Source organism: Ammospiza nelsoni, chromosome 11, assembly GCF_027579445.1.
Source record: "Ammospiza nelsoni isolate bAmmNel1 chromosome 11, bAmmNel1.pri, whole genome shotgun sequence".
In the NCBI taxonomy this organism is placed as follows: Eukaryota; Metazoa; Chordata; class Aves; order Passeriformes; family Passerellidae; genus Ammospiza; species Ammospiza nelsoni.
In genome coordinates, this window is record NC_080643.1 from 20,719,720 (window position 1) to 20,739,883 (window position 20,164).

The window sequence follows — 20,164 nt, forward strand, 5'->3', positions numbered from 1 at the left end:
AGGAGGCACCAGTGTTTGTGGAAATGCACTGTGGATTTTAATTTAATGCATTTTGATACTACATTCTGGTTTTAAAGTTGCTCTAAACTTAGCATGTGTGGTCAGCTCTTCTCAGAAATGTGCTCACCCTCATTAGAAGTGAAGGGAAGGAGCAGCAATTTTTTCAGCACTCTGTTCTTTGCTCAGCCTGTTACAAAACCCCGGAGAGCTGTGCTCACAAAATCAGCACAGTTACACTTCTTACACATCTTCCCTCTCTCAAAACAGGTCTGGATCTCCAATGGTGGCCTGGCCAGTATTTTCACAGTGTTTGCCAGGACAGAGGTTGTGGACAAGGATGGGCAGGTGAAGGATAAAATCACAGCTTTCATCGTGGAGCGGGACTTCGGCGGCGTCAGCCACGGCAAGCCCGAGGATAAACTGGGCATTCGAGGCTCCAACAGTAAGAACCACCTGAAGTTTTTAGCAGAAATTGTTTTAATAGTTTTATTTTGGTTGGATCATCTGAATTCAGAGGCAAATCAATACCTATTCAATGTTACAGTTAAGTTTCATGTTTCTTTAGCTGGCTTTTCCTAGGAGTCCTTCCTGACATAGGGTCTGAAATAAGAAATCCATTTTGTGGAGTTAATTCACTGTGCAGTGAAAGAAATCATTCAGAAGATTCAGTGACCATTAGATTTTATCTAGAAGTCCAATTTCTTCAGCTCTTCTAAGCTTTGTAATGATTACATCTTTTCACCATCTTGGTGACTGTTCAGTCAGTTCCTTAGAACTAAAAATAAAGACCAAACTGTAGTTCTCTGTTTACACAGTGTCTATTCATAACATTTTAAACATTTTACATCAGTAATTGATGTCAACTACAGCTTTTTCCCACATTCTCACTTCTTTGGCAAAGCATGTATAATTCTGTCATAAGCAATCCATTAGGAAGACTTCATTTCTTGCTACAAATAGTAACTTAAGTTCCTGAATGTCTTTTAAATATTTCTGCGTCATATTTGATCAAGTGTCAATTCTCTGTTTCAGCCTGTGAAGTGCATTTTGAAAACACCAAAGTGCCTATAGAGAATGTAATTGGAGAAGTTGGAGGGGGATTTAAGGTAAGCAGTGGAGAATAGCTACTGGTGATTTGTAGAAGCCTGAGGGAGGCTGTTGGCCCCTGTGCTGAAGTTTCCTCGTGGGTGGTGTGGGCACTGCCACACTGCAGGGTACAGGAGGACAGAGTCCCCCACTGATCTGTAAATTGGTGTCACTGCACAGTGCACAGTGTGCCATTACCTCAGATTTCTGTGGTTTTTTTCTTCTTATTGGGCTTTTGGTTGTTTTTGGTTGTGTCTCCTCAGAAAAGGGAGTGACTGCAGCTGCCCTTCTGCCCTCAATGGAGGACAGGTCCTCTGCTGGTTCCACAGCAGCATGAGGGAAGGGAGACAGAGCAGAGAGTGCCCAGGGAATGCTGGAGGCGTGCCCAGCTCCAAGGTGCCCTGGCTGGCAGCTGCTGCCCCGGGGCTGCACTGTGGCACAAGGAAATGCTGGCAGCACCCCAGCAGAGAAAACCACACATGGCCTTGCTGTGTAACCTTTCTCTGAGAGTGTGACCTGGGCATTTGCAAAACTGCTCTTACTCCTGCTCATTTCCTACTCCTGCTGTAGCAGGCAAGTCCAGGCCTAAATGCCAAATGAAATAATTTCTCTTAATGTAGTAGAGATTAAAAGAAGATTGTTATGGTGTCTTCTGACAAGTTAAAATGTAGGACAGTGACTTCTTTCCTAACAGGCTTTGACCTGAGTCACCCATGTTGAGAAACAACACTACAGACACCAGACTCCAGAATCTATTTTTGTACATTATTGGTCTGTATTTCATTTCTACACCTCCATTCTTGTCCCTTCTGTGATGTATTGCTGAAAGGCATCTGAGGCAGAGAGCAGCCATCACAGGTCAGCTGCAGGGGGAAATATTGTGGTTTTCTTCTTCATCTGATGAACTGGAACAGTGCTGTCCAGCTGGAATGTTATTTACCAGCTGCAGATAAATGCATTTTTATCTACATTTTACCTTCATGTAATTAGAATAGAGTTTATTTCCAAGTTCAGATATAAAATTGGATGTAACGAGTGGCAGGAAAAGCCCAGTTTTGAAGCATTTTCCTTGGGATGCTGAGAGCTGTGGTGGCTGATGTGAGGGCACTTCCCAGGACTGGCAGTGTGTCCCAGTGAGGAGTAAAATCCAGGGAACACCGAAGCAGGAAGCAGTGACCAGCGTGGCCTAGGGACAGTGTGGCCTGAACCCCATCTGTTTCTTCCCAGGTTGCCATGAATATCCTCAACAGTGGAAGATTTAGCATGGGCAGTGCATCTGCTGGAATGATTAAGAAGTTGATAGGTGGGTGAATTGGGTGCTCTGCATGGCTGGGTGCCAGCAGAAACTGCTCTGCCTGAGGCAGATCATGCAGGACATTCAGAGTGGGAACAGGAGTCTTGACCTTGTCATAACACACTTTGAAATCCTTAAAACACTCAAATATGGTTTTGAAAAATAGTTACTAAAAGCTTGCTGGTAGAGGTTTTGAAATAAAAGTTTTTCTCCTTTTGTACAGTGTAGGTTCAGTTCATAGAGTGGGAGGTTATTGCCTCTGTCAGACTTCCCTGAGGTGAAATGCTCTTCCCAAGAAAAAAACCTCTGTACTATTTGTTTTTAGAAGGTGTAATCTCCCCTAGAACCTCCCACCTGAATAACTGGCTCACAGCTTCACACAGTAATTAGGACTAAAGCTGCTTTCTGCCAATAATTAACCAAAACAGTAACAGAAGTCTGTCTAATCAATTAGCACCAAAATTGATTACTTCCCTAAGAGTACAAGTTCACACTTCTGGTTCAAAAGCCTTTGACAGGCTGGTCCCAGACTTGATCAACACCATCACTGTGAGGGTGATTTTCACAAAGTGCTGCTTTGGAGCAGCCAGGGGGCTCTTGGGCATGGACTGGAGTGACTCCATCCAGGGAAGGACACCAGCAGCTGGAAGGGTCTGTCACAGCCCCTCTGAGATTTGATTTGTTTTTCTTTCTTTAAAGAGCTGACATCAGAGTATGCTTGCACCAGGAAACAATTCAATAAGAAACTCAGCCAGTTTGGATTAATTCAGGTAACAAAAATGAAACACCTAAATCTCTATGCTAGGTGCCAGGACATAGATTGCATTGGGGGTATTTTGGCTGTATTCGTTTAAAGGATTTGCTAGAAATTTGTGTGAACCTGGTGTTGACTTCTGTACACCAGTCTTTGAAATGTCCAGAATGATAAATGTATAAAAGTATTTTCTATTTATTGTTGTTTTGAAGTGGTACTTTTTACTGATTGATTAATTTGATGATGTAAAACACATAAAAACTGCAGGTTTTTAAAGTTTGAGGGTTGATTGTGGACTTTTGCATCTGAATTTCTGTATGATTCCTCCCATTGCTGTGTGGCAGGAGAAGTTTTGTTTGATGGCTGTGAAAGCCTACGTGATGGAGAGCATGGCTTACCTGACTGCAGGCATGATGGACAGGCCAGGCTTCCCTGACTGCTCCGTGGAGGCTGCCATGGTCAAGGTACCCAGGGCTGGCAGAGGGCTCAGTGTTCAGGCTGCAGAGGGCTCAGGGCTGCATTTGGACAGATGACAGAAGCACTGCAGCCAGGGGAAATGACAGGTTCTGTTCTGTCTGTATCCCACAGGCTCACACTTGTGCCAAACAAAACCTGCAGGGAACAGGTTGGGAATGTCACAGCCCCTGAGCTGGGGTCTGAGGAGGCCTCACACGAGCACAGGGACACTCAGTTACACTGGCCAGGCTGCTGCTGTGCCAGCTTTCCCAGGGAGCTGGTGGCACAACAAACCCTTGGAATATCCAGGCTGTGGCTGCCAGGGTGTCCCTCGTGGTCACTGCAGAAAACTCCTGCTCTGGGCTCCAGCCAAGCAGCTGCTCTGCCTGTGTGGGGTGCCCCTGTCCCTGGAATGTGCCCTTTTGGAGAGTGTCCTGTGGTTGCATCGCTGAATTTGGCAGCAACAAACCCCTGAGCTGCAGGGACACAGCTCCAGGACTGGTGTAACACACAGAAAACACTGCAGCAGTGTCCTGTGGGTACAACCCCAGAGCAGGGCATCCTGTGTTTATTGCTGATTTATTATGGACTCACTGCTGGTCAAACCCTGTTCCATGGCAGGTGTTCAGCTCTGAGGGTGCCTGGGCCTGTGTGAGTGAGGCTCTGCAAATCCTTGGGGGCCTTGGCTACATGAAGGATTATCCCTATGAGCGCTACCTCAGGGACACCAGGATCCTGCTCATCTTTGAGGCAAGTACCAGCATCCCCTTTTCACTGCAAACTGCAGCTCACACCTCCTGTAAAGGTGAGCAGAAACCTCAGGTTTGATTGATCAGGACTTTGTTCCTTCAGCTGCAAAGTCTGTACAGTAAGACTGCAGGACTAACCTTGTTTTCTTTGGAATATCAGTAATAGTTCCCTGTAGTAAAATAAGCTATGATGGGCTTTTACAGACTGACCACAGTGTGAGTCACAGCAGTGACCTTTCCTCTTGTGTGCTTCTCACAAGTGAAGCAGGGAAACTCATAAAAGATAACTTAGACATTTAATTAACTTATTGAGGGACATTTAAATTAAAAGAAGGGTTGGTTCTGAAGCTTGTTCTCTTTCCAAGCTGGATTGTCACTGGCCCATTGTGTGCACATCAGAGTCATTGCCAGACTTGATTTTAACTCAGCTCATTTTGAGTAGTTCTACAACTGTTCAAATGTTCCTTCACTGGAACGGTGCACAACATTTTTAATCAAAATGCATTTAATCTGGTTTCTTTTTCATTGGGGTATATTTGTGTGTTTAATGATGAGGAGCTTGACTTCTGCAATGCCCCATGAAATCAGAATTAAAACTGAGATAAAGCAAAAGGCAGCAGTTTATGGGTGAGGAGAGTCAACATGTGATACTGCAGCAGTGGAAAGGGCACAGGGGCACAACAGACCTGCTTGGAAAACACTCACTCTCGTAAACTCTGGTTACTCACCTGTCTCACTTTCTCTTCTGCTTTTTCCAGGGAACCAATGAAATCCTGAGAATGTACATTGCACTGACAGGCATGCAGCATGCAGGGAAGATCTTAACGGACAAAATTAAGTATGTTCTTATTTATTGTTAATAGATTTAAATAAACTAAACAGAATCAGATAACTTTATAGATGAGAGAAGAAACTGCAGGGAAAACCTGCAGTATTTTATATTTATTGTCTGTAAAAGTTCAGTGTTACAGGGGCTCTTTGTCTTTTTAATGGGATGGTTCATAGATTTAGGAGTCGAAGCATTTAATGCATTTTATCTTGGACTTTTACACAAGCAGTAATTATTTCTTTCAAGACCAGTAATGAATATTTTGTGTCTGAATGAAGTTGTATTGGCACAACAGCTGCGTTGTGCATATTGAGTACTGGTCTCTGGAGCTCCTTGTGGGTGTCTTTGAGAGCAGCTGATGACTCTTGAGGCTCCACAGTTGTTCTCCAGACTTCACAGTAATGCAGTAATGGATCAGGACGTGGTAATTCATGGACAAGCTGCAGGCATTTTGCTAAAGCATTTGGAATTCCAACTGGTTGTGTCTGAATCTCCTGGAATTTTTAACAGCCATTCTTTCCCCATCATTTCAGAGCAATCAAGAAAGGAAATGTGGGAGTGGCGCTGGGGGAGTTCATGACCAGGTTACAGGACAGCCTGGGCAGGAAGGTGGATCTGGGGCTTGTAGGTCACCATGGGGTGGTGCATCCCAGCCTCCAGGTAAGGGCCTCTCTGCTGAGCTCTCATGTTTGTTCCCTTTGCTGCTTGCCACATTTCATCTCCTGTTCTGCGAGCCAAAATGTGTGCTTAGGGGCAGTGGGATTTCCCAGGGTAAGCAGATGTTGGCACCATGACAGGGTAGGATGTTACAGGTTATTGTCTAGGTATCAAGAGAAGATGAAGGCTGCTCTAAGCCTGTGCTTATACCAAATCCAGGTTTAGATCCAAACAAATTTAGATAATTTGTATAAATTGAGGCTTCACCATATTAAAGTGTCTGTAATAGCTGCCCTTTGTTGTAAGGCTAGTTACAAAACAGGAGTTTTTCCTGTTTAATTGGAACAGAGTTCCAGGTAAAAATTTCTGTGAATTACACCTACACATACTTGCTTAATCACTTAGGAAAAGGTTTTTATGACCAAAAATTAATGCTCTGTTAATAGCAAAAATATAAGGTATATTTTTCATGGGCTGTTCTGTTAGTTACTTTTGTCAGCGTGAGCCTATATTGAAAAGTTACCAAGAGTAAACTCCAGAAAATTTTAATGGATGTTTGAGAGAAAAAATAGTGCCTGTCTGGCTTTCAGCAGCAACGTGGATGAATGTTAAAATGAGAAAATCCAGTGTCCTCTTTAAATGGGATGGGGGTATGTTCCTTTCCTGTTACAAGACTACTCAAATTGTTCTATTTTGTGTTCTGTTTTACAGGAGAATGCCAAGAAACTTGAAGAAAACGTTCATTATTTTGGAACTACAGTCAGGGGCCTGCTAAGTAGGTTTGGCAAGGTAACTATTTATAAACTGTTGTCTTTGTTACTGAATAGTTTATCCTTGGGGCCTCACTGGAACCTGTAGGGGACTGAGTGTGGCAGGACCAGCACTTCCTTTACACAACACCTTCTCACTGGGTGTGAGAAAACACACTGACATTCTGTACCTCAGTGTAATGGAGAAGTTACGTTGTTAGAGCCAAAACCAAAGCACCAGCACCCTCAGGGAATTGCTTGTTTTCTTCTCCTCATATAAGCACAAATCCTGCTGTTGCAGGCATTTAGCAGAGTGGTTTAAGGCACACGTCAGAATTACAGTTTTAGAAGCAGACTGTTAAAAGGTGCAGCTTAGTAAGCCCAAAACTAACTGATAATTTCTGACCTAGTCTAGAACCTGTTTATGCAAAGTAAAGCTGGACCTAAACACGAAGTATGGACAGTGATATTTGGTTGAAGTTTTAAACTGACAAACCACAAGCTAATAATGATTTTCCCTCTCCCAGACAATAGTGGAGGAGCAGCTGGTGCTGAAGAGAGTGGCAGATGTGGTGATTAATTTGTATGCAATGACTGCAGCCATCTCCCGGGCCAGCCGCTCCATCAGCATCGGGCTCAGGAACCACGACCACGAGGTGAGTGTCCCTCAGCAGCAGCCATTCCCCCTCAGGCTGTGCTCCTGGGAGCAGGCAGGCTGCATCTCTGGGGAATTAGAGCAAACTCTCCCATAATAGTGCAGCAGAATTTGGCTAAACCTGCCAGAGTGCAGAAGCCTCTCAGGGGCTCTGCCTGTTGAGCTGCACACTCTCAACATGTTTAAAATACTTCTTTAACACATACACAGACATTTAGAACCTCACCACAACTCTGCACATTCTCTCAAATCTGTTAACACCATGCAGTTCTTCCCAAGCTCTTTCCATATAATCATTAATAATAACATATAAGCACAACAGTGTTTGGGCAGCACAGTTCAGGACAGGGCAATGTTTATTTTGTAGCTCATGAAAAGTTTAATGGCAACAGTGGTAGTGCAGGACAAGCAAATATGCTCCAGTTCAGTGTTAAAACAAATCCAGCATGATGAAGGTTTGGATTTGGCCGTGAAACTTTGCTCTTTTTGTGAGCCCTGTTCTGGATTGATTCCCAATCAGTCTTGGAGCCAATTCTGGGTGAAGGCTCATCCCAGCCCTGAGCGTTGGCAGTTCTGGCCTCAAAGGGACAGCTGAGGCTGCACTGGACATGACTGGGAATCAGGGCTCTATTATCAAAGGGCTTTGAGAAGTTTAAATTACTGTGTTTTTTCTACATGGTTTTCTTTATGAAATTCATTCACTATTTTTTAAATCATATTTTCTCCTTTTCCAGGTGCTTCTTACAAATATCTTCTGCACAGAAGCGTATTTCAAGAATAATTATGCCATGGCTCAATTAGAAAAATGTAAGTACTATAAAATAATTCTTACACTCTTCTGTCTTTCAGACTGTTATCAAAAGAAGTTGGGTTTGATGTGACAAACAGAAGAGTTTTGCTCTGCTTTTAATTCAAACAAGCGGCAGAGCCGGAACCTGTTGAGAAGAGTCTCTTCACTTCATAGCTAAAGCAAACTGCCAGGGTTCTTTATTGAGCAATATAAAATCTATATTTTATGTATATACTCCTGACAAGTCACTGATAGAAATGAGAGATTTGGACTCTTTGGGAAGTACTGACCAGCTGTGCATTGGCTCTCCAAAGCTCAGTCTGTAATAATCAATCTTTTTCAGAGAAGAATGTTCAGTTTCTTCCTGGCACTCACTCTTGCATTTGTACTCAAAACCACTTCTTGAAAGAAATTTACAACGGCTCTTTATGCTCCCTTAGATGACTTTTCTCTCTTTCTCCATAGATGCAGATGAAAATCTGGATGATTCCATTAAGAAAGCTGCAAAGCAGATCCTGGAGAAGAGGGCATACATCTGCTCCCACCCTCTGGACAGGACCTTCTGATCCCTCCCTGACAGCAGGCACTCATGAAAGTCAGTCAGGGAGGGATTTGCTGCAGTTGCAGAATTTGACACATTAAAACCATGTTTTCAATGTCTTTACTAAATGTAACTTGTATAAAATAAAACTTCTTTCTAACCACTACTTCATAGGAACAGGATAAACAAAGAGATTTAATTTAAAGCTGAATTGATTTTGATAGATAGATAGATAGATAGATAGATAGATAGATAGATAGATAGATAGATAGATGTATATACATGTCTGTTCCTCTTGGAGCTGGATAAAGACAGGGGAGGTTTGGATGGGGAGATGTTTCTTCCCAGGGAACGGACTGTGTGGTTTCTCAGTATCTTTTCACTTCAGTGAGCTCCTCATTCACTGAGCAAGTCTGAAAGACTTGGGCAATCACAACAGTTCTGCTTTGGAGGCCCCTCCAGCTCTCTTGTCCAGCAGCACCACCAGGACACTGAGTCCCCAGGGTCCAGGGAGCTTCTGCTGTCACCCTGAGGGACACCATTGGCCACTGACGTCCATCGGGCCTCTGAGCCATTGACCACAACCCCCTGGATGTGACCAGCCAGGCAATTGCTCATTCTCCAAACTGTGCCTCCATCAGATCCATAGCTCACCAAAGGAGGGACAAGGATGCTGGGCAGGGCTGATGTGTCCAGGGCATGGCAGAAGTCCAGAGTGGTGGCATCTCTAGCTCTTCCCTTGGGCACTGAGGCAGCCACTCCATCATGGAAGGGCTCTGGCTTGGCCAGGCAGCACAGACCCACCCTGTGCTCTTCACGGTTTCCTTTGGCATATCCAAGCATTGAAGAGGTTGGGTGGTTTTCCCTCCTGTTTTATTCACTGTGTCCTGTGAGGACCTCAAGAGGAAGCAGTGCCTTAAATTGCACATGAAGAGCAAATGGTGAAGTAAAGGCTTCCCCTTTCCTATGAAACCAAAGGACTGTGTTAGCCATGGCCTCTCCAAGGTGCCAAATTTCCAGCTGGGAAGCTGCTGTCCGGAGGGAATGTGGCACTTATCTCCAGGCAGACTGGAGGGAGGGCAAGGCAGCATGGCCCTTGCTCTGCGCCTCTTCCTCCTGCTCCTCCTGGCCGTGGCCCTGCCTGCCAGGGCTGCCCAGGCTGCTCCGCTGCAAGCGCGGCCAGCAGGTGAGCCGGCAGCCTGGCTCCCCTTTCCTGGGACAGCGCTCCCTGCTCCCCAGGAAGCGCTGGGGATGGTTTTCCCCAGGCCTTCAGGGAGGGTTTCCTCTGGCGGAGGGAGAGAGACACCTGGGCCTGGGGCAGTTCTGGCCTCAAAGGGACAGCTCAGGCTGCGCTGCACATGACTGGGCATTAGGGCTTCATTATCAAAGGGCTTTGAGAAGCTTAAATTACAGTGTTATTCCTACATGTTTTCTTTTTTATGAAATTCATTCACTTTTTCTGATTTGGTTTTAAAAACAATTATTTTCCAGTGCTTTTCCCAGTTATTTGATACAGTAAATGATAGCCTAGTTATCCCATGGTAGAATTAGAAGACTGTAAGTATTATAAAATGGAATAATTTTTACACTCTTATGTCTTTCACAGACTCATGAAACTTATATTGGTTTGATGCGACCAACAGAAGAGTTTTGCTTTGCTTTGCTTTTAATTCAAACAAGCAGCAGAGCTGGAACCTGTTGAAAAGAGTCTCTTCACAGCTAAAGCAAACAGCCAGGGTTCTTGTTCTCCAGCTCTGGGCAGGAAGATCAAAATCTCTCAGCAGTAAACACTCCAGACAAGTAACTGCTATAAACTAGGGATTTGGGCTGTTTGCTCCCTAAGCCCTGAGTTCTGCAGAGCTGCAGTTCCCTATTCTCTTTGCAGACAGGGGCTGCCTATGGATGACAGTCACATCTCTGGCCTGGTGCACGCCAGGTCCACACTCGAGGCTGAGGGATCATCCTTGCATGCCCCATCCTGGAAGAACCCAGTTCATTGATGAATCTGACACAGTTTTATGCATGGCAGCAAAGGAAGGCAAAATAAAGGCTGGAATTGGTATCATTCCAACCACTTTACATTTTGTCATGTGTAATGGAGACAGGAACTACAAGTTTCCTATTCATGCACAATTTGCTGTCTGAGAGCACTCAGTTCTCAAAGTCACAGGGCCTTGTGGGTCTGAGATGACTTCAAAAACAACCTTCATGTGAAACACCTGTGTATCAAAACTTCACAATACAAATCACAAGCTGATTTCTGTTGTTAAGTGAATGAAAAAAACTAAACCAGCACCAACACAACCACAAATCCAGAAAAAGTTAAAAATCAGGTGAAGGAGGCAGAGATCCAAGAGCAACAAATGGGCAGAGGAACTACAGGACTACAGAAAGGACAGATAATAAGTGACTATGGCACCAATGCCTCAGGGAATCTGAGATACTGTTCTCACCCTTCTGAAATAATGTGTCATAAAAATAAACTGAAAATCATTGATTATGATTGTGATAATGGGAACCTCCATGTTTAGCTCTAATAAATCCATTGTGTGTGAGTTCTGTTTTCCTTGTTAAGTCACATCATCTAGCAAAGGGGCTTTTCTGTTCAAAGAAAAACACTGCAGTGGAAAAGCTTGGAAAACATTAAAGACAAGAGCTACAAATAAAGTACTTTTTAAAAATACATTTTTTGGTAGGTTTGCTATTTGTTCATGGGATTTGGGTCTGTCTTTGAAAGCAGCCCCTTAGATGTTAATGCACACAACAAGACATTTCTAAAGGGCTGCCTTTGCAAAAACCCTGCCAATTTGGTGATGCAAGACAGAAACAGCTTCCCTTGGGCTACAGCTGGAAGGCTTGGAAATGTGTTCCAGAAACTCATGATGGGACAAAGTCTGATTAACACAATTTAATGTCATGAAGTGCAATATATAAGTTATCCAATAAAATAATCACAGTATTTAAATGACAAGCAGTGGGAAAGGGCTGTGCATTGGAATGACAGGAAATAGACACAGAGGCATGATGGAGAAGTTTCCCAGCCCAACCAGACCAGAAGCACAGGGAGCACAAATGGACACAGCCAGGAGGCCCAGCAGCTCCTTGCTGAGGGCCCATTTCATGCAAGAACTGGCCCTCAGAATATTAAACAAAATAAAAATAAAAGGGTTGGGGGAGGCGGCATTGAGGTGGCCTCACAGGTTCAGCTCTGCACTCTGCTTTTGTCACCAGCATTATCCAAGTTCCTCTACCTGTTTTCCTGGAGAATTTGCAGTCAACAGAGCTTCAGACCCTTTCATCAAATCAGTCTTAAGGCCAGCTTCAGGCTGGGTCATTCATTTAGACTCGAGCACCGACTGGGGTCCAGGCAACAAAAGAACATTAGCTGCAGGCCACCCATACAGCTTTTCATATTAATGAGCACAAAGCCTTTATTTCTGCAAGCTCAGGGATGCTGGGGGGATCTTTGCACCATCAGGCTGAGGTACAAGGCTCGGGATCAACACAGCATTGTGGTAAAGAGGGGAATACAGGTGGGGACAATTCGGGCTGTTAGCAATGCCCCCAGCCCCTGATTAGGGACATCACAATTGCTTTTAGAGCTCCTAAACCAGCTGGTGAAAAACTGATCTTCTTTTCTCACCCCCTGCACACTGACAGACAAGTGGAACAGAAAATCTGCCCCTTCCTCCATTATCTCTGAGCATCAAAGCAAAGAACCAAGGAAAAAAACAACAAAAACAAAACAAAAAACCAACCAACTAAAATACAAGTAATTTTTTGCCCAGGCTGATTTTTTTAAAGAGCTTTGTAAGACCGACTGTGCCAGTGCTGAATTAAGAGTGTCACATGTTATGTGCCTTCCACAAAGTGTGGGACAAGCTGCTGCCATGCAAAGATGGGTGCAGGGTCAGACCCTCTACTTCAGAACCAGCCCTGCCTTCATAAAATTTCACAAGAAAACTATCAAGTATCTAAAATATGCAGTATTATGGTATTTTCTATTTTCAATATTGCCAGCACATAACTTAAGGAAATAGGTATTTACCAACCAGCACAGATGAAAAAAATGAACATGAAAAAAGGGCTTTTAAGGACATCAGAGTGAGGATCACCAGTCATTTTCCAGCTTTGCAGAGTTTCAGTTCAAATTCATCTGTTAGAATCCCTTGGAGCTTCTGGAGCTGCTCTTGGCCCACGTGTGGATAACTGGGCTGCTGTGGAGCAGCAGAAAACTTTCAGCTTGGTACCCATGCATGGGGTCTGCAGAATCTAAGCAGCATCTTTGTGGGCCAACAACAGACTGGAAAGGAAACACCAGCATCAGAAACCAGTGAGATGGAAAACTTCTGGCTGTTTGAGATAAAAAAATACCAGCTAAAAATCTCGGTGGCAAAGAACAACATTTCTCACAAGGATTCCAGTAGAATAAATGACACGGGTGTTGGAATAACAGCCAGTGCCCACAGCAATGACAATTCTTTGGAATAAAAGCCAGTGCACATTGCAAATACATTTCCCTGTCCTGTGGGCTCCATAAACTATGCATGAACATGGCACTTATCCTGAGTGCTTCCCAAAGCTTCTCTGCAAGAAGCACTGGAGAAGTGCATGGGGCAAGAGTTCTGCAAGTGCCAGGCTCCTGTGCAGCAGAGAAGTTGTAAAATATGAAAGATTCTTGCAACCACAATAAATCCATCATTTATGGCTTGCAAATACTCCAGCGAATCTCAGTTACTTCTGGGCGAAAACAAACACAGGGCAAACTTTCCAAAATATGGTTTCATGACAAAATTCCAGTTTGTCTGTTCCTGGTTGTGGGAGAAGGCAAGGTTACAAGCTGCCCAGCTCAAGAAAAAAAGGAGGTCTACACTTCCCTGTCATATTTTCCTACTGACAAAGGAATTAAGACCAAGAATTTGGGTAAATGGAGAAATAAAACTGGAGTATGGTTGAGGTTTTACATCCTAAGATACTTAATTTGCTAAAATACAAACAGTTTTGCTGTGCATGGATCTCCTTGCCAAACCTCTTTGTCTTCAAACTCCCTTCCTCCATGGCAGAACTGAACAAGCTCCATATGTCAGAGCATCAAGTTAAAAGCTCTTTGATAAGTTAATTTTAATGGATCCATTACCAGTCCACGGGGTTGCTGTCATGAGGAGCTCAGGTGGCTTTTGGTTGAGATCAAAATCAATGGGCCATTTGTCCCAGCTCCATCTGTCCTGTGACAGCACTGGCTCCACAAGCACACTGAGTCTTTTTGTGCCATTTCTAAATGAAAAATGAACCTCCTAAAGAAGACAGGCAAAAATAATGAGAGAGTAGTCACAAAAAATAATGTAGGCAGTTTCCTGGGTATTGATCTAACAGCTACCACCTTCCCAAAGTCCAGGCTACACTAAACAAAGCTCTTTCCTCTGTAAGCAGCCTTTCAATTTGTAGTGTTTCATACACATGCAGAAGAACAAAAAGCCACTTCCACTGTACCAACATGAGCTGCATCTATGCAGTAAGTTGTGCTCAGTAGCTGACCTGCTGGTTTAGTTTTGAGGCAGTTTTAGGCAGGAGATAGTATCATAAAATTTCACAAGAAAACTATCAAGTATCTAAAATATGCACTATTATGTTATTTTCTACCTCCAATATTGCCAGTACATAGCTTAAGGAAAATAGGTATTTACCAACCAGCAAAGATGAAAAAAATTAAAACGAAAAAAGGGCTTTTAAGGATATCAGAGCGATGGCCACCAGTCATTTCCCAGCTTTGCAGGGTTTCAGTTCAAAGTCAATCTAAACAAGCCAGCATATATCTAGCAAGAAGGAAATCACAGTTCATGTCTGCTCCTAAACCCAACTTTGCTGTATCAAAGATGGATGGTATTGTTTTCCAGCTCTCAATAGATGTGTCATAATTTACAAATAAACAAAATATCATGCATAGAAATATTTCATAATTATTAAGATAGATAGATAGTTAGATAGCGATAGATAGATAGATAGATAGATAGATAGATAGATAGATAGACAGATAGATAGACAGACAAGTCAGATAGAGACATATGAATGCACTTGCCTGCATAACTTTGTATGGAAAGGGATGGGGAAGTGAGAGGTTATTCTCTTCCACACATGAGAAACAATCTTTTTTCCAGAAGAATCAGCTTCCTTCTTCAGTGACCACCAGGGTACCTGAAGACCCCACCAAGAAGGCCCTGTGATCCCAATGGCCTATGCATCCAGCAATTCAAGAAAGTAAGGCCTGCCTCTTAATACTACAGTGGTGTTAAAGACGTTTATTCTCAATTTTTGGTGACAAGAGGAACAAATTGAAGCCAGTTACTCTAAAATGCCTGCACAAGCACCACTGCAAACCACAGCCCAAGGAAGGATGAAGCCAAGGTGTCCCACAACCATGGCCCAAGCGGCCAGAGATCCTCCTTCAGCCCTGGCTGCATTGCAGCCCCACTGACCACCAAGAAGAAAAGGGCCCTACTGAGAGCAAGCAGACTTAACCCTCTACCAGGACACAAATTCAGAGGGCAAAAAATTAAAAATCCCCACACCGTCAGGCACACTTCCCAGTGAGAAGGGTTGGAACTCTCTGCCCCTCAACATTTCCTGGCAGGTTCCCAAAGGTAACGGGGATCCAAGCTGTGCCCTCCAAAGGAACAGAGCCAGCCCCCTTGAGTGGGAGAAGGCGCGGCCTCAGTTGCAGCCCCGGGTGCCTCCTGTGGGCCAGGGCACGGCCCTGGCTGTAAATGTGCTGGGCTGCAGCACAGGGCCAGGGCGGAGCTCAGCAGCCTCATCAGAGCCCAGGGCCGCGGCCCTTCCCTGCCTGGGCCCCAGCACTTGTTTTTAAAAATTTAAAAGTGTAATAATAATAAAATGGTTATAAAAATAGTAATACAATTAGAGTAGTAATAAATTGGACAATTTGGATTAGGGCAATAGGAGCCAATAGAAACAAAGAGTTACGGATGTCTGGGTACCCATTTTCTGGGCAGCATAAGCCCAAAAAAGGACCCACATTAACAGAAAATTTACCCTTAAAACCAATAACCTGTTGCATATTCATACATCTCGTACATGATGCATAAATTCCATTCAAACACAGGATTCTGTCTGGTCATCATCAACTTCTTCCTCTTAACCTAATGGTGTTGCCTTGGTTATGTGAGGCACCAATAAATTCTCTTTCTCTGAAAGATTTAGGTGTCCTGTGGCTGCTATCTCAGTGCGAGTCCTTTCTTTAGGAAAAAAAGTATCCTACATAGTACAGTTTCTATTCTAACATTTTGTATTAACCTAAAACTATATTTACCACACTACTTAAGATAATTAATACAGCATTAAATTCTAACACAACACATAAAATATTCATTTTAATATTTGCAAAAAGACAATCATGAAATACGCATTTATCACACCCCTCAAGTGTACCTCTGCTACATTCCTCATGAGGGATCCCTGCACACCTTAGGAGAGGCCAACTCCTTTGTTCTTCATGAGGGACCCCTGCACCCCTCACCAGGGACCCCAAAATATCCCTATGTGCCTCACGGGGCCCAGGCCCAGATGATGCCAGGGAAGGAAATGTGCCCTCAGCCCAGGGACGCTCAGCATGGGCTCCCCCAGCCCTCAGGGCCCCGCCACTGGTCACAGCAGCCCCTGCCTGGCTCCTGCCTGCCCACACCGTGGCCATCCACGGCTGCTCCTGGGCACGGAGCTGAGCCAGTGCTGCTGCTGGGTGGGCTTTACTGATTCTACCACCTGGATAGAGCTGTGACATCTCCATTACTTTATTTGAACAAAAAACTGGGGACAATCCCTCCCCTGGCTGATAGGGCCTGCCTAGCTTCAGTTCTGGCTGGGGAAAAGGACCAGGGGGCTCTGGGGCAGAGGGGCTCGTTTAGGAGGGGTGGGTTTTGGGCAGGCCTTGTGATGAGGTTGAAGCCGCGGCAGGGGAGATGGGGGCAGACGTGGACAGGTGGGATAACAGGTGGGGAGCACTTTGGCTGAGGTTTTAGGCTCCTCTTCTGTAGATGCACAGGAGCACCTGTGGAGAGAGGAGGTGGCTGAGGCCCCAGCTGCCAGTGGCACACAGGGACCCTCCTGCACAGCAGGGCCCAGAGCTGGCAAGGCTCCCCAGCACGGCTGGAGCTGCTGGCACAGCTTGGCCCAGCTGCACAGCTGTCCCTCAAGGCCCCGGCGAGCAGGGCACGGCTCTGGGCAGGCTCCCTGGCCAGGAGCGGGCCCCAGAGCGCCTCTGCCTTTCAAGGGCAATCTCGTCCCTGCTCTTTCTCCTCCCCACCGTGCTTTGCCTCTGCCCTGTGCCCCTGGGGTTTCCCTTGGCCAGGCAGCCTCAGTGGGAGCCAGCACTGGCTGCAGCCCCAGCGGGCCCCCCAGGACAAGACCCAGCAATGAGGAGGCCACTGAAAGCTCTGGGCAGCAGCAGAACCCTCAGCAGAGTTCTTTGGACAATCATGGACTGGCCACAACTCCACTGCAGCCTGACTGGGATTGTTTCCTGCCTATGAGCAGTCTTTAAAGGAAGCTGTTTGAGGTAGAGAATCACAAAACACTCACGATTTTCTCTTTGAGCAATACCAGATTGCAGCACAGCAAATCAACAGGAAAAGTGCTGCACCAGCCACAATGGCCATCCACTTGATCAGACAAGGTGCTCCCCAGCAGAAAACTCTTCTCCAGGTGTTGTCAGCATGTGTTGAGGTGCCAGTTGCATCTGTGTGAGCAATGGGGAGCGTGAGCCCATGCTGTGCTGCACTGCTGAGCTGGCAGCACGGTGGATGCGGGCAGGACGTTCTCGCTCACTGTTTCCCTCTGAGCTGGGGCCTGCAGGCACCTTGCTGGCCCTTGGCACAGGAGTGCTCAGTACCCAAACCCCTGAGCCTGCATGACATAATTCCTCTGTGCTGTGCCCTTCAGCTCCAGACAATACTTGTCAAAGGCATGGACAAGGGACAAGGAAAATGCCCAGGGTTTTGGAGCTGCTCCAGGGCCCTACACCCTGCAAACAGCTGCCTCTCTGCATCTACACAGACACCAAGAAATACAAGGGATCTCAGGCCCATGTTGCAGTTTGGGCTGCCTGTCAGCTGATGCCCAATGCCTTCCTGCAGAGGCTGGGGAGAAGCTGCAGCCAGGCCAGGCTGGCAAACAGCCCTGCAGGGCGTGGAAGCAGCAGCGGGGCAGCGAGGCTGCCATGGATCCCTTCCCGCTGTGCTGGGCGCGGCGTGTCCAGATGTGCAGCCAAAGCCCCTGGCAGCTGAGCCCCAGGACAAGGCTGACGGAAATGCACCCACTATGCTGGCTGTCCACATCACTCTGTTTTTGTTCCAATGTTTGGATTCCTCAAAGGACTTACTACCTCCTATAGGTTTGTTCTTCATTCTCAGGGGTCTTAAGAGAAATGTTTCCATTTCCCAGGAATGGATCCCACAAAAGCAGGGCTCAGCCTGTGGGGTCAGCAGGGACACACTTCTCGCTCCTGCAATGGGAGCTGGGCTTGTGTGCAACATCCACCAAAGGACCTGGGAAAGTCCTCCCTTGCAGACACCCCTGTAACTCAACAGCCACAGGAGCTTCTGCCATCTCTGCTCAGCTGCACGGGCACCACTGAGCCGCAGGAGTGGTGAGGGGATCGCGCAGGGCGAGGGCACACACGTGCATGGCTCTGTCCGGGCACCTGCAGCGATGCCACCCTGGCTGAGCTTTGGGCTCTGAGCTGGCAGCTCTCCCAGGGGAAAGGCCCTGACCTACCCTCACCATCTCCCAGAGGCTTAGTAATGGGTATGGGTTGGGAATCCAGATCATCGTCATCATCAGGATAATCTTCATCCTCAGCATAATCTTCATCATCAGATTCATCTGCAAAGGCATGACGGAACAGCTCCTGCGACACTGCTGAAGATTCTCCTTCAGGCCCGAGTGGCAGTGAGGGCACCTGGGTGTTTGGTGCCCTCCAAGGCACTCCCTCAGCTCTGCCTTCCACTCAGGAGCAGGGCCAGGGGCACCTTGTACCTGCAGTGGCCCCACACTGGGATGGAAGGAGCCCCCTGTGGGGCAGTCGGGGCAGAAAGGACTCCCTGGAGCTGCTGAAGCTCCAAACACAGCCCCAGGCAGGGCCAGGGCTGGGCAGTGGCAGCAGGAGCAGCTCAGGCTCCCTGGGGCCGGCAAAGGAGCTGAGAAAGGCTCAGCCCCGGGGCGCAGCCCTGGTCCCAGCCCCTTCCCTCTCTGCTCTTCTCTGTGGCTGCACAGAGCACATGGAAGGACACACTGGCATTGCACACGGGAGGAGGATGGACAGATAAATGCTCCTTCCTCCCACTGACAGCGATCCTGTGGGATCACTGTTGGGCACAAGAGGTGAAATTTGGAAGCCAGGATTCGCAAAATCCATCAGACTTCAGGGGATCTTAAGGGGAATGACACAGGAATATTACTCTGAACGAGGATTTCACTTGGGCAATGATTACGCTGTTAGGGAAGGGATTCTGGTAGCCTAACTTCACCAAGCTCCAGCATCCCTATGCCGTGCTTTACCACCATTCCCAAATGATGCAACTCAGGATCCCAGTCTAGAAAGGAGCACAGATGGGAACCGTTCCATGCTGTGCTGGGATCCCCTTCTATAGGGAACCCAGCACTGGAAGGGGGTCAGGTAATGCTGTGTGCCAGCAATGCCAAGCAGCAGAGAGGGCAGCTCAAGCCTCAGCAGGGCTCAGGCCCAGAGGCACAGCAATTACCTCCCGTGACTGTGCCTGGCATCACCTCCCTTCCTGCAGCAGAGGCTGCCAATGACCTCCTGCTTCCTTCGGGAAACTGCGCCTTCGGCAAATCCTCTCCTTCCATCTCTGCAGAAATGAAAAGGGACAGCTGGATCAGGGGGGGCTGTTCCCCAATGGGAAGGTGGCATCTGCAGGAGGCACTGTGTGTCCAAGTAATAGATAATATTCAGGAGAAAGATCAGGTTATTGGGGCTGCTGCAGGGTCCTCCCTCCTCCAAAGAGCTGCCCCTCCAGATGTGCTCAAAGACCAGGAAATTGCAGGGGATCTCAGGTCTGTGGTGCAGTTTGGGCTGCCTGTGAATGGATGCCAAATGCCTCCCTGCAGAGGCTGGGCAGAAGCTGCAGCCAGGCCAGGCTGGGAAACAGCCCTGCAGGGCGTGGAAGCAGCAGCGGGGCAGCGAGGCTGCCATGGATCCCTTCCCGCTGTGCCGGGCACGGCGTGTCCAGATGTGCAGCCAAAGCCCCCGGCTGCTGAGCCCCAGGACAAGGCTGAGGGAAATGCACCCACCACGGTGCCTCTCCAGGTCACTCAGGATCCTGGCCAGGTCTTTGGATGCCTCCAGGGACGTTTTGTCTCCTCCAGGCTTGTTCCTCCCTCTTGGGGGACCTTAAGAGAAGTGTTTGCATGTCAGATGAAATGATTCCACATAAACAGGGCTCAGCCCGTGGGGTCAGCAGGGACACACTACTCACCCCTGGGATGGGAGCTGGGCTCGTGAGCAGCAACCCGGAAAGGAGCCTGAAAAGTCCTCCCTGCAGGCACCGCTGTAACACAACAGCCACAGAAGCTTCT

At 46.8% G+C, this 20,164-nt stretch overlaps 1 protein-coding gene across 2 annotated transcripts in view; it reads left to right on the forward strand.

Annotated features, from left to right (window-relative positions):
- Window positions 1-20,164, forward strand: part of ACAD9 (acyl-CoA dehydrogenase family member 9) — a 90,128-nt gene that overhangs the window by 5,737 nt on the left and 64,227 nt on the right. Inside the window, exons 7-18 of one of the 2 annotated variants that reach the window (XM_059480032.1) lie at window positions 268-442; window positions 1,033-1,106; window positions 2,314-2,389; window positions 3,080-3,150; window positions 3,479-3,598; window positions 4,212-4,340; window positions 5,098-5,177; window positions 5,702-5,828; window positions 6,537-6,614; window positions 7,102-7,230; window positions 7,964-8,036; window positions 8,485-8,500. In XM_059480032.1, the coding sequence (XP_059336015.1) occupies window positions 268-442; window positions 1,033-1,106; window positions 2,314-2,389; window positions 3,080-3,150; window positions 3,479-3,598; window positions 4,212-4,340; window positions 5,098-5,177; window positions 5,702-5,828; window positions 6,537-6,614; window positions 7,102-7,230; window positions 7,964-8,036; window positions 8,485-8,500 (1,148 nt within the window). Of the gene's footprint in view, window positions 1-267; window positions 443-1,032; window positions 1,107-2,313; window positions 2,390-3,079; window positions 3,151-3,478; window positions 3,599-4,211; window positions 4,341-5,097; window positions 5,178-5,701; window positions 5,829-6,536; window positions 6,615-7,101; window positions 7,231-7,963; window positions 8,037-8,484; window positions 8,751-20,164 lie in introns of those variants that run through there. The other variant, XM_059480031.1, reaches the window with a different exon arrangement.